The sequence below is a fragment of the Amphiprion ocellaris genome, chromosome 5 (genome assembly GCF_022539595.1).
Source record: "Amphiprion ocellaris isolate individual 3 ecotype Okinawa chromosome 5, ASM2253959v1, whole genome shotgun sequence".
NCBI classification, from domain to species: Eukaryota; Metazoa; Chordata; class Actinopteri; family Pomacentridae; genus Amphiprion; species Amphiprion ocellaris.
In genome coordinates, this window is record NC_072770.1 from 1,601,493 (window position 1) to 1,615,007 (window position 13,515).

General features: G+C 40.2%; 1 protein-coding gene across 2 annotated transcripts in view; it reads right to left on the reverse strand.

Annotated features, from left to right (window-relative positions):
• The window catches only part of angpt4 (angiopoietin 4), a 72,299-nt gene extending 59,689 nt beyond the window's left edge, over positions 1-12,610 (reverse strand). Inside the window, exon 1 of one of the 2 annotated variants that reach the window (XM_035948046.2) lies at positions 11,476-12,610. In XM_035948046.2, the coding sequence (XP_035803939.1) occupies positions 11,476-11,859 (384 nt within the window). In that variant the 5' untranslated portion in view covers positions 11,860-12,610. The remainder of the gene's footprint in view (positions 1-11,475) is intronic. The other variant, XM_023270050.3, reaches the window with a different exon arrangement.
• Between the last annotated feature and the right edge of the window lie 905 nt (positions 12,611-13,515).

Sequence of the window (13,515 nt, forward strand, 5' to 3'; positions counted from 1 at the left end):
AAACTTGAGAGAAAGAAAAAGTATCTGATGATTTTTTAGTTATCACACAGTCATGATACTGAAGTATATAACAGAAGCACACAGCTGTGTGACTTTACATTATCAGACCATAAACCAGCAGCTCACAGCAGTCAAATGTCTTTATGAGTCGATTTAAACACTCCAACACACTCAAACCTCCATACTGCAGGGCTCCATGAGACATCGTAAAACACGCTTCTGTGGTAAAACTATTCCCAGACATTCCCATCATTGCCTCCAGTTCTCAATAATCATTTCCCAATTATTCCCAGTAGGGGAGTAAACTCAGTGTCTGAGGAACAAAAACCTACAACTGTTTCTATAGACGGTGTGAAGAACATAAGAACACATGAATATTAGAAGAGACCGTAGATGTTTTAGAGCTCTTATATCCTGGGAGCATATCCTGAAGCAGGTCAGGCTGCAGTGTTTAGCTCAAGGACAGTAGGGTTGGGATGGTCGACATTTCCCTCTCAAATAGCCACACTTGAATATGAAGACTGAATCTAGTCTTTATAGAAAGAGTGTGATTCATTCATTTGCTTTGCTGGTGGTGAGTTACCATCCAGAAGACCTGAGGACCCCCAGCGCCCATTTATTGCCTGCATCCACCACTTCCAGAGCAAGTAACGCATCCTGAAGCTTGCCAGGGAGAAGTCCTCCCTCTTCCTCCACATTTTCCTTGACTACAGCGTGGAGATGTCCAGGAAGAGAGCTGCTTTCACCATGGTCAAATCCTACCTTCTCCTACAAAATGTTCTTCCCAGCCAGGCTGCAAGTCATGAACAAGAACGGGCAAAAACGCACTTTTGGACCATCAGAAAGTTGGAAATCTTTCTGTTTGTACAGTTTCTGGCTCTGATAAATGGCCTCATATTTTAAAAGATAATATCACTTATATCTGAAACTATCACTAAATTGCAAAACAACAGCACAAGAAACAGGAACATTTAGATGGCCATAGCAGTCAAAAACATGTGGAAGAGAAATCAAAAGCAAATGGTAAAGTTATTACCCCAAAATACCCATTGACAACATTCACCAAAGTTTAGAACAGGCTTACTGTTTCAACTTGGGCTTACTACAAAGAAGTATCTTTGATGAACCACCAGAAGTCCTACTTTCACTGAGGAATTCTACTTTTCCTCCCGCTGAATAATGTTCAACTGAGTTTCCTTGGTTTTACAACACAGCACACTTTTAACGATGTACTCAGAAGCCAGTTGCAGCTGAATGAGAGCTGAATTGTGAGCAGTTGTGTTTAGACTGAGGGAGGCTGGCTGCTAGATAATGGCTGTCATTAGGCTGTTATTAGGGCTGTCAGTGGGGTCTGTTCAGAGCTGTTTGATGTGTAGCTGTGAAGAATGATGGAGCACAGACCAGGTGTTTCTGCAGACTGCAGTCAGTCAGTATCTGCAAAAAAAAAAAAGAAAGAAAAAAAAACTCCTCAGTGTACTTTGTTATTATTCCAGTCACTTTGGACCTGGAACATTTTATGTAGTTTTATCCTGAAGCTCTGTTACCCTTTGTTACTCCGCCAAGGAACATGGTGGAGTTATGTGATGATCGACATACGTGTGTCCATCTGTCTGTCTCTGTCCGTCCGTCCGTCCGTCCGTCTGTCTGTTAGCAACATTACTCAAAATTGGACCCAACGGATTTGGATGAAATTTTCAGGGAAGGTCAGAAATGACACAAGGACCAAATGATCAGATTATGGCAGTGATGCAGTTTATAGTCTGGATCCATGGATTTGTTGAAGATTTCTGTATCATTGTGAGATAGCAGCATGGCATCACTGTAACCATGACAACAAGTGAACACTACATCAGCTGCCTGCTGACGATGACATGATTGAGATCCTACTACAAATCCACTGCTGAGGACTTATCAGGACTTATCCATCAGAGATCATACATGGACTTAGCAGCCTTGGCGGAGTACTGCTCCCTGATGCTTGTCTTGTTTCAAGATGGATTCCGAAATCTCTTTTTAACTGCACAAACCCATCATAAATGGCTCATAGCAGCGTGATGAATACCACCTGCTCAAGGGATGCTTGTGAGGAGGTCTGCTTTAACACCCCGACAGTTTCCATATGTCTGTCTGCTCCGCTCAGTAAGTTTCATTACTACCAAAGTCTAAGAAAAAATGTGCATGCTATAGAGCTCGTGATGTTTTTCAGTGTGCCAACATGTCAGGAATACTTGTAAAAAAAAACAAAAAACATTTGTATTGTGTTATTTGAAATATGACAACTTTAGTGAATGCAAAAGGACATCTGAAACCATGTAGAACAAGTCTGAGTAGTTCTACTGTCTGAAGTATGATGGTTGCAAGAATTGTAAGACAAAACTGCATGAACATGGAAATGGATCAACTTAGGCCTTCAGCCGTCACAATCTGTCTGAATTAATGCTGTCTGGTCGTCACCGTCTCCTGATCCACTTTCCCCTTTCTTCACCTACTGGCCACCTACTTTGTGCAGGGAAGTGTCCAGTGGATTTATTTTAATCTTAGAGTGTCTCTTCCTCTTTATATATTTTGTAATATCTTTAAAATTTTCCAAACATACAAATGCTGAATGTTTTCCCTTGCAAGAGTCGATATTTTGTCTAAGTTCACACACCATAGTACATTACAGTAAAAATACTGAATAGCTACAGAGTTTTTCTTCTGTCTTTTTTATTTTTTTTACAGTTAACAGTCATAAATAAGCTTGTAACTCCTTAATAAGGGAAATCTGAAGTATTCTAAATATAAAAACACATATTTTCCATAACCTGTGCAATACTCTCCATTAACATCCCTCTTCAAACTGTGAATTTGCTGCTTTATAAATATTATTTTACGCTCCGGGGCAAAACTAAAGCTGCTATAAAATATCCTGACCTACACTTTCGTCCATTGTATTCCAATAGACTTTCTGAAGTTGCTGCTGTCTCCTTTCTCTTTGTCTGTCTGCAGAGGGTTATCACCAAGCCAACCTTTGACCACATCAAAGAGTCGTATGGCAGCAGCAGCAGATAGCCTCGCTGTGATCTAACCACAGTGGCTTTCCTGTTTCTCTCTCTCGGTCTCGGAGGCACGGGTCTATTTGAAGTCAGTCATTTGGCAGAAAACTAAACAAGCCCCCTGTTAACTACCTCACTTACCGCTGTTTATAGACAGACTCCCTCGAAAACCACCAAACAGCTGCAGAAACCACACTGAAATTTGAGTGGTAAAGCTTCAGACAAACAAGTCAACATGTTACTGCTGCTGTATGACAGAGTATGTATTGGCATGATTTTAACAGACATTACAGCTGTAGAAGTGGTCGTGAACTTTAAAACTAGAACTACTGAAAACTCAATATGCAAATATCTGATGAAATTTATATGAAACCTGAAAGTCAAGATTAAGGATGTATGATGATACACTGGGACTGAGGATTACTGATCAATATGTATTACTGTATATAATTTCATGTGATTATCAGTTTTGGTCTGTCTGTCTGTCTGTCTGTTTGTCTGTCTGTCTTTTAGCAACTTTACTCAAAAACAGACCATCGGATTCGGATGAAGTTTTCAGGGAAGGTCAGAAAGGACACAAGGACCAAGTGATTAGATTTTGGCAGTGATGCAGCTTATAGTCTGAATCCACAGATTTGTTAAAGATTTCTGTATCATTGCCAGATAACAGCACGGCATCACTGTAACCATGACAACAAGTGAACACTACATCAGCTGCCTGCTGACGATCACATGATTGAGATCCTACTAGAAATCCACCGGTGAGCACCATGAATTCGCATTCATCCGTCGGAAATCATACAGCGACTGAACAGCGTTGGCGGAGGACTGCGCTCTCTGAGTGCTTTCCTAGTTGATAGTAATAAAGTTACAGCTGTTGTTCCACATGCGTAAATGTGCTCAACTTATATGGATCTTGCTGCTGTCTGATGCTGCATGTATTTAATAAACTCAGAGGTAAAAACAGCTGAGAGCAACAAACCAAACTTAACATCCTGGATCACATTTGTTATTCGTGAGTCTGATAGTCTGGTTTGTTACCAACTCAGTCTTCACTGCAGTCAAGCTTGATTTTTATGGACATAGTAGCTTTAACATGTAAAATTGTCGAGTGTTGTGTGATGTTTGGCCACAAACTGTGTCTTTTGCAGTCTGTGATGTTTTTGGGTCAATATTGGTGCTGAAATGTGGAAAACGTCTTCCCCAAATCACTTATAGCAACTCAACATACACAACTTGTGCATGTCTTGTTATTCGTTCATGCTGTTAGGATTTGTGCCATTCTGAAAGCCTGACCTGGTAAGATCGCCATCGCAACTTTTATGGAAATTGCTTTCATTTAGACATGATGCAGACACACTTAGATGCCGTCTGAAACAGGCTTCAGTAAAGTGTTCTGTAGCAATCAGCAGTTCTCTCTGGAGCTGTTTTTAGGGACCAAAAGATTTCCATCCAGCTCTTGTAACAGTGCAGCATTAAAAACATCACGCTAACCTGATGCTTCTTAATGGTCTGCCTCCGGTTTGTCAGATCACTGTGGTTAAATTAACTTCACAGCATCACAAACACCACACTTGATGCTCAGTCATCTCTTCTGTAGTTTGACCCTGACCGAAGGTTTGGATTCCAGCTTTAAGATTTGATTTGTGATTTCCTGAGCCACCAGTGACCACATGAGAAACGCAAATACTGAGAAGAATTTCAACAAATGGGCTGAATCTACTGTGTACTCTGCTGCAACCCAGCTGCATGACTGAGACACAAGACAGCTGTGGTTCTGTAGGAAAACCTCCTTTCTGCTATTCTATGTCTGTGTTATCATTTCCAGATTCTTACTTTTGTTTGCACTCTACAAGGAAAACAGGTTATGTCCGGAAAAGCCTGTGTGTAGCTTTCATTTCTAAAGAAGAGGAGGTGAAAGTTAATTCATACAGTTACTGCTTTTAAAGCAACATGCCAACATTCTCTAACTCCAGCAGCACAAATGTAAGGATTAGTTTGTCTGTCCTTTTCACAAATCAGATTAAACTAGTTACTTTACAGCTTTGCACTACTAGACTACATTTTTAATGTGATAATGTGGCTTTTTTTTTTTTTTTTTGCTGTTTTATTATTTTTGTGACAGAAATCTAGCTCACAATTCGGGGAAATAATCACACATTGTTTGCTAACAAAACTGATCAATAGTTGCACCTCTGTAACAAACACACAGCATGTAAGGCTTTAAACAGCTCATTCAATTAGATTTGGATGAAATTTTAAGTGAAGGTCAGAAATGACACAAGGACCAAGTGATTAGATTTTGCCAGTGATGCAGCTTATAGTCTGGATCCACAGATTTGTTAAAGATTTCTGTATCATTGTGAGATAGCGGCCTGGTGTCACTGTAACCATGACAACAAGTGAACACTACGTCAGCTGCCTGCTGATGATCACATGATTGTGATCCTGCTACAAATCCACCACTGAGGACCACAAATTTTTTTGGAAATCATACAACAAATGAGCAGCTTTGGGGGAGGACTGCTCTCTGAGTGCTTTTCTTGTTTGTATTGTATTTATTGTTTTACATTTTTTGTTTTGTTCCAACTGTGGCAAGACAGAGAAGATAAGGGACAAGTATCACAATAAATTAGAAAGATCAAGAGGAACATGTGACATATAAGTTGCTGGAAGTTACACTCATCTTTCTACAGCTGATGTACAGAGGAATGTGAAAAGGTTTGCTGAGGTTGGAAAAATGTTAAAGTTGAGTGTAGCCCTCTTATTTTCCAGTATTGGTCACACCTGTGGTGTATCAAGTAAATATTGATTCCAGGTTAGGATTTATGCATTTTGCCGCATAGAAGACATTTTGATTTCCTGCTTCTTCTGGTCATGTTTGTGCTGTTTAGCCTGGGGTTCAGAGGATTAAATACATGAAAAAGATTTGAGTGTCTTTCATTAACCGAAACGTTTAAGGCTTTACAACAGGAATATGTCTTTTCTTCCTTGGGATTCATTTCTGGGTGTTGTTCAGCCTAAAACTTTAGCTCTGTGGTGCTTTGATGCTACAGCTTTAATGAAAAAAGAAGAGAAAGGGAGGGACAGCAACTAAGATAAGACAACAAGGCAAAGAAAGAATGAGGAGACGTAGCTATCTGTTATCTGAGCTGAATTAAAGTTGTGATGGGAGGATGGTGACAAACATAGACTGATACTATGAAGTGAGGGACTGATTAGACGTTGACGGCTGACCCCAGCTGAACCCTGAAGGTGAAAGGTCCTCCTCTGTCTCCTGTCGGGGAGCTGCAGACCTCAGCTCTGGACTTGACCCACGTCTCCTCTGGGGTTTAACAGCGTGGGTGGTAAAACTGTAGGCGCATACGTACACATTAACCTCACACGTGCACACACTGGCTTGTTGAAAGTGCTGCTGAGGTGTAATCCAGTGAAGCACTCTGGATTTACACTCTGTGCAGATTAACTTCTTTCCAGAAAGTCATTCAATCCCTCCTTCAGCTACTAGAGGAAAGAAATCTACTCTGGTGGGCAGCAGAAAAAATTAAATTCTCACTCGCTCCAATTACTCTGGAATGTATCTAAACCATGCATCAATGAGCATCAAAAAATGAGTAGATCTGGTCTAAGGGCAGTCCTTCTATCTTGGAGAGGCAGAGATGCAGACTTTGATTAACCCTCTAAAGCCCAGGCAAGTTCTAGCTGTATTTTGCTTCTGCTGTATTTTTACTTACTCTGGTTAGATTTTTTTTTACAGCAACATCAAATTCTGAACCATTGTGGAAATAGCACAACAATAACTAGAACTAGGGAGAACTAAAAAAAAACAAAAAAAACTTGACAATGCCATGAATCATAAACACAAAAAAGATGAATGTAGCTTTACAAAGTTTATTTTCTTTTACAAAACTTTTTTAAAAACCTGAAATCAACATCTGCAACATGTGTCCAAGTGACCATGAGTGTTACTGATACTCAAAAAAAAAAAAAAAAAAAATGGTGGCTCCATGTATGCTAAATATGTTACTATTTGGATTGTTTATTTGTCTCCATGGTTTTATGCAGTGAACACACAGCCTGCAGTTCAGCTGAGTAATCACTGCAGGTGGTGTAAATGGCTGTTTGTGGGCATTTTTCGTTTTTTTAGAATAAAAAGATTTTCTATTTATTAAATAATAAGGAGCTGTTCCTCCTTATTTTTATGGTTTCTTGCTCTGATAAATGGTTTTGTTTAGGCATTTTTAACATAACGTGCAAATGATTAAATTTTTAAATGTTATTTTTACTCACTGTGTTTATCACCAAACACATTTAGAAAATACTATTAGTAGGCTGGGCATTTTCTTTAGCAAAGCAGTGCTTCATTATCTGTGATATTTTGTGATACATTTGAAGATCATGAAGTATTCCTTCTATCCATCATCTATACACGTCTTTATCCTCATTAGGGTCACAGCAGGACTGGAGTCTATCCCCTGCCTTCAACTAGAGTGAAAAATAACTCATAACTTTGCTTCTTGTATCAAGGCATATAACACAGTAATATCACCACATTTGCTCAAAGCCAGGTGAAACAACTTCTTTTAAAAGCCAACGTTTAAGACTATTTGGTTCCTTCCTAATTTGTCAGGACTGAAAATGATGTGAGTTGTGATCAGTCAAAGAAGTAGCTGATTACTCTTTTCCTTATGTAATCAGCAGTCGGTGTCAGCTTTCAAGAGGCCAAGACCGAAGCAGCCAACGTGTTCAAAAGGCTAAATAAATGTGCTGGTAACTGCAGCATTATTCATGCTCATTCCTCTGAAACGTTTAACGGATCCTTATGATGATGAATGGGGACTCCCCGCATTTACAAATGTTTTCTTTCATTAATCTGATGAAACGGATCAACATCACCTGCTGCACCCATATCACTTCATCCTGCCCATCAGCAGGAGTCTGACTTGAGGCTGCAGATACCCACCAAGATGCTGTGTGGTCTGAGGACTTCTGTATTTCCTCAACTCACTTCTATCTATGATCACTGCTGCTGCATTAATGTCACTCTCAGATGTCATTTGTTATTTATTTAGAGCTACAACAGCCAGTGAGAGACGATGTTTTCACAAGAAATTTGTCTGCTGTCCCTAAATAGGAAATCTCATTAACTATGATTTTTTTTGCCTCCACAGATTAAATATGGCTTTGTTGAAAGAAGAAAGAGTTGAACTGGTACTTCTCAGTGGACGTGAAGGATGGACATATGGAAAGATAGCAGATGAATTTAATGCACGTCATCCAAAGAGGATTCAACTTAGCTTTTCCACGGTGTCAAAGGTGGTTATAAAGTTTTAAGAAACAGGTAGTGTCATGGACAAACCCCGTTCTGGATGACCAAATGTATCAGCCAAAACAAAAGAACTGGTCATAGCTAAAATTCATGTCACTTCCCTAACCCTAACCCTATCTTTTAACCTGCTAATAAGATTTCCTACGTGTCCAGACTTTACATACACCCTGTATGATAAGGAGTAACATTGCTGTTGATTATTAGTTGTGTCTGTAGTTGTAGTTAGTGTTCAGTTCATCTGCACTGGAACAAAGATTTGATTAGTACTTCTAACAGCTTGGTTCTGCCATTAAGCATACTGGTTTTAGTGAGAGGGAAACCAGTAAATGTTCTTATCGCTGTTGTTGCACTAGAACTCCTACAGGATGGTTTGGGTTTCTGTAAGATTCATTACTGGCAGGTGAAGCCATGTTTCACATCTCATCTTTCACATCTGCAACAGTTTAAAGAAATGCAGCGCAGGACTGAAGCCTCCAAACTGGAGGGAAACTGGAAAAGTGGTAGGGTGGGTAACGAAGGGGTAATGGCTAAAGACTTGGACGTAAGGATGCAAAATTTAAACGACTGCCTCAACTGATTTTCAGCCACATTAATAATTAACAGTCAGAGAAATGAATGTAATACTGTGAGTGTTTTTCCCATACTCTGATAAAACAGTTTTAAACCTGACACAATGTTCACTACAAAATCAGCTTGATAGCATTAGGAATTTGAAGAATGGGTGAAGTAAACACCAGGTTATTTGAATTACAGATTAAACAGCAAAAAACTAATGTTTTCATCTAAATTTCATCATCTATTTCATCTATTCAACAATTATCCTGACAAAATCCAAAGTATTACACACTGCAGTCATCCACAGCAAATAACATGTAACACTATTCCCTACACAGAATTTCTACAGTAGCAAAGGGGTGTGCAGAAATCTAGGTTCAACTCAAGTGAAAAAACTGAAATTACAATTTAATTAAAGAACTGAGTGGACCTGACCATGTTTGAGCAGCAAAATTCACAGTTAACTAAGAGCATTGAATAACTAGTAGGTACAGACTACCAGCATGGATGCAAAATGATTAAAATAGATACGTAATGTTACAAAAGTGAAAAAAATATTGAAATTGCTACTAAAAAATATGGATAGCAGGTTGAACTATTAGTGAACAGTAGATTATGGAAAAACAGATGAAATTGTAATTTGCTAAACACAACAGAAAGTAGTTGAAAGAGCACGCTAAAATTAGGAGGAGACTATCAGCTAGAAGTATGGATAAACAGCTAGAATTGGGAAATAAAAATATGGACAAGTAGTTGGGGGAGGTTAGCTAAAAATATGAATAAATAGGAGATTTTAAGCTAAAAGTACAGATAGTCCATTGGAAGTTTTAGTTAAAAGTACTGATAAACAGTTGAAATTGTTAGCTTAAGTATGGATAAACAGGTGGACGTTTTAGCTGGGAAGAGTTAATAAACAGCAGAAAAATTCTAGCTAAATGTGAAGAAAAACAAGTTTTTCGCTAAAAGTATGGATGAACAATTGAAAACTGTTAGCCAAAATTAAAAATAAAATTTTAGTCTGCATTAAAAGTGTTGTAGACTCTTAGCTAGTTAGCATACTTAGCTAATTAGCATATTTAGATAGTTCAACATGCCGTGCTTATCATCCCGCTCACTACTAAACTGTAGCTTTAACTCAAACAGCTCCGACCAAACTGACCCCAGCACTGACAGTTTAACCGACAACCATACATCTCCCACTTCCTTTATATCACAGTTATCTTCCTGATTTGTTCTCTGCATCCAGCTGCTAAAAACAGCTGCCGAGCTGGAACTGATGTCTGCAGATACTGTTGCAGAAACTTCATCAGTCCAGGAAATCTATCAGTATCAGAAGTATTCATATTCTAAGCAGAGCATCACAGATACAGTTCCTGACTTTAGTTAAATGTTGTTTGAAGCCTGTAAATAGAACCCTGCTGCAGAACGTTAACAGTAGTAGGAGCTGCAGCATCTATCTCTTTGAAAAGCCTAGCTTAGTGTTAGCATGAACCATGGCACAGCTAGATAAATCTTTTTACAACTTTATGCAGAGTTTATTCACACGATGCCGCAGTCAGCAGTTCCACAGCAAGGACATGCACTTGTTTTATGGACCCTTATGGGCGGTCAGAACACACCTTTAACTCCATCTCATTAAACTGTGACAGAATCCACCTGGTGGTGCAGCCAGGTACTACAGGAAATCTAAAATAAATTTTGTGTCACGTATGTCCTGCATCATCGACTCTCTGATATATTCTTAATAATTTAAATAATTAAAAACAATTGACAATCGGTTAAGAATGAGTCATTAACATCTGTACTTGGACTTTCATGTTAATTGCTGACTGTACTGTAAAAACATTTTTTGCAGTACCTCTGCCGGATAGATGTGAGATAATAAGGAAATGAGGTTCCCATTACAAACTGTGCAGCCAAAGCTCTACTGAAACTGCAGATTTGTTAAGAATTGGCGTTTGTTAGGACAACAGGTGGGAAACACTGCTTTAGTCCGGATCCAAACCAGCTGCAACTCATCCAGAGTCACAACCTGAAACTCTCATCTGTATCCCACAGATCACCACACAAGAAAACCTCAGCTGTACACTCCGAAACATTTTTTAGCTCCAACACACACACACACACACACACACTGAGATGCTTACATAATGGTACACACTGTGTGCACAGCAGCAGCAGTAAATTGAGTTTGTGTTGAAGGAATCTTGAGTTACTTTGGTGTCATATTTTCTTGTTTTGTGTTTATCAAAGGGTTAAATGGTGCAGAACAGGGCATCCATCAGCAGTGTGTGGTAACACACTCTGCCATTCTCTCCTGCTATGTGCAGCCTCTAATCAGTGTTGAATCAATTACTATGAATGCAGCCAGTGGTGAGTCATTATTTCTACAGAACTTTACTGCATTGGTTGACAGTAGCGTTTTGGTGAACATAACTGCAAAGCACAAGATTTTGCTCTCCCTGTTGAGCCACTTTTCTTCTTCCTACTCATCAGTGACGGTATGAGACGTGCGTTAGACGGAACAGAAAGAGAAGAAACCAGTTTATCTCCTACCTTGTGCAGCCACTGCGTGTTGTTCTCCATTGTGCTCTCCAGGTGCTGCAGTTTCTGGGCCGACCATTCACCGTCTACAGGTGGAGAATCTCTCTGCACGACACTTGTCCCGCCACGAGGCCCACCGTATTGCTCCGTCTGCGGTGGTGATCCTCCACCCTGGCATCCGTCCAGCTCCGGCAGGATGAAGGTGTAGCTGCACTGGCCATGCTGGATGCGGTGAAACCTCCTCCGCTTCTCTGAACCTCCGCTGCTGCCACCTCCACCTCCTCCTCTTCTCTGGCTTCTTCCTCCTCGTTCTGCACCGGCTGCATCAGTGACAGCCGAAAAGGTCCACAGCAGCAGAAGAACCAGCAACCCCCAGGTGAGATTTAAGCCTTTCATGACACGCTCTTCGCCTGTATTTAAATGTTTTCACTCAGAGCAGAGAGGCTCAAGAGAAGCTCATTCACACTTTGACCCCAGTTCACTTTAGGAAAACATCTGTGCAGGAGTTTCTGCACCTTACAGTCAATCCATGAGTCTGACCCTAGATCAAAATCTCTTTAGTGTGTTCTTATAGCTCTAAAGAGGTCACTTATCTTGTAGAGCACAAGCAGCAGAAAGCAACACCTGTTCTCTCCTCATGTGCAGTGAAGACGTTCATCAGATCTGCTGTCTTCTGTTTTCGTCCCTGGGTGTTCTCTTTGTTCCCTGTGGTGTTGATCAGATTGTTTTAGGATGGGTCCATTGGCTTGACACTGGGCAGGTCTTTCATGGTTTTGTTTCAATTCCCTCTCGTCTCAAACAGTGAAGGTCCAGATCCACCAAAGAAAAAACGTGGCCAAAGAAAGCTAAACAGATAAGAGGAGAGGAAAATAAAGGGAGTAAGAAGTGATGTGAGGATGATGAAGAGTGATACCCAAACTGGAGCTGTTTAAAAGGCAATATGGGAAGAAAAGATTTAAAGCTGCATGTAAATAAAAGGCATCTGAAATGGACCACTCTGTCTTCAACTGTCCAGAAATAAAAGAGAAAAGAAGAAAATAAAAGATGATAAAAGAAAACTCCCACTCTTGTCTGGTGGCTCCAGTTTCTGAAGAGAGAGGCTAAGGAGAGTTGCTTCTGCCCCTTTCTTATCTGGGACTGGCTGAGAAAAGGAGGAATGAGCAAGGGAGGGAAGAGGGGGAGGAAGAGGAGGAGAGAGAAAAGACGAAGGAGAGGGAGGAGTGGAGGGACAGGAGACCTGACGGAGGTTTATTAGAGTACCCTCTATTTGTGGGCTGAGACGGAAAAGAAAGGAGGAAGGGAGGAAAGAAGGAATGAATCAGCAATAGAAAAAGGGGAGATTAGCAGAGTAAACAGACAGAGAGAGAGAGAAGCAAAAAGAGGAAGAGTCAGATAAAAGAAGGACAGGATAGAAAAAGAAACTAAACTGGGAAAGGCACAAAGAAATAGAAGAAAGAGAGACCTCAAAGATGTGTAGTAGCTGCTGTAATCTCCTTTCTTGACTAATCTTTCAGTTCTGCAGTAAACCTTGATGCCTTGTATGGTCATTAATGCTGAGTTGGCAACTAGAAGCTGGAGGTTTGACTTTGTCCTCTAAACACAGCCATGCTCTTGGGCATCATGGGAGATCAGTGGGCCAAGGCAAACCGTGTAGCCCACGTACTTTAGGTTAAATAAAATGGTCTCTCCGTCGCAGGATGTACCTCCTGGCTGCCTCTCATCTGTCCGGCTGCTCTTCACTCTACATGGAAATACATACAAAGATTAGTTCCAGACAGATGGCTTGGTCCCAGGCTTATGAAAAACAAGCTCTCCATGTGAGTTGTCAATTACAGAGTTTATTTGCACAGTGATAAACTGTTCTGCAGGAGTCGACTGATACAAATGCGGACGGAATTCTTAAAGAAAATCCACAAGATAAGAAGCACACTTACAGATTTGTGCAAGAAAACAAAAGTGTGTTAAGATAGAACTGTTCTGTTTAGAACATTCTGTTTCTGCACCATCTAAGATAAAAATAAGCTGCTCTCATGGTCTTACCACCAACAACTT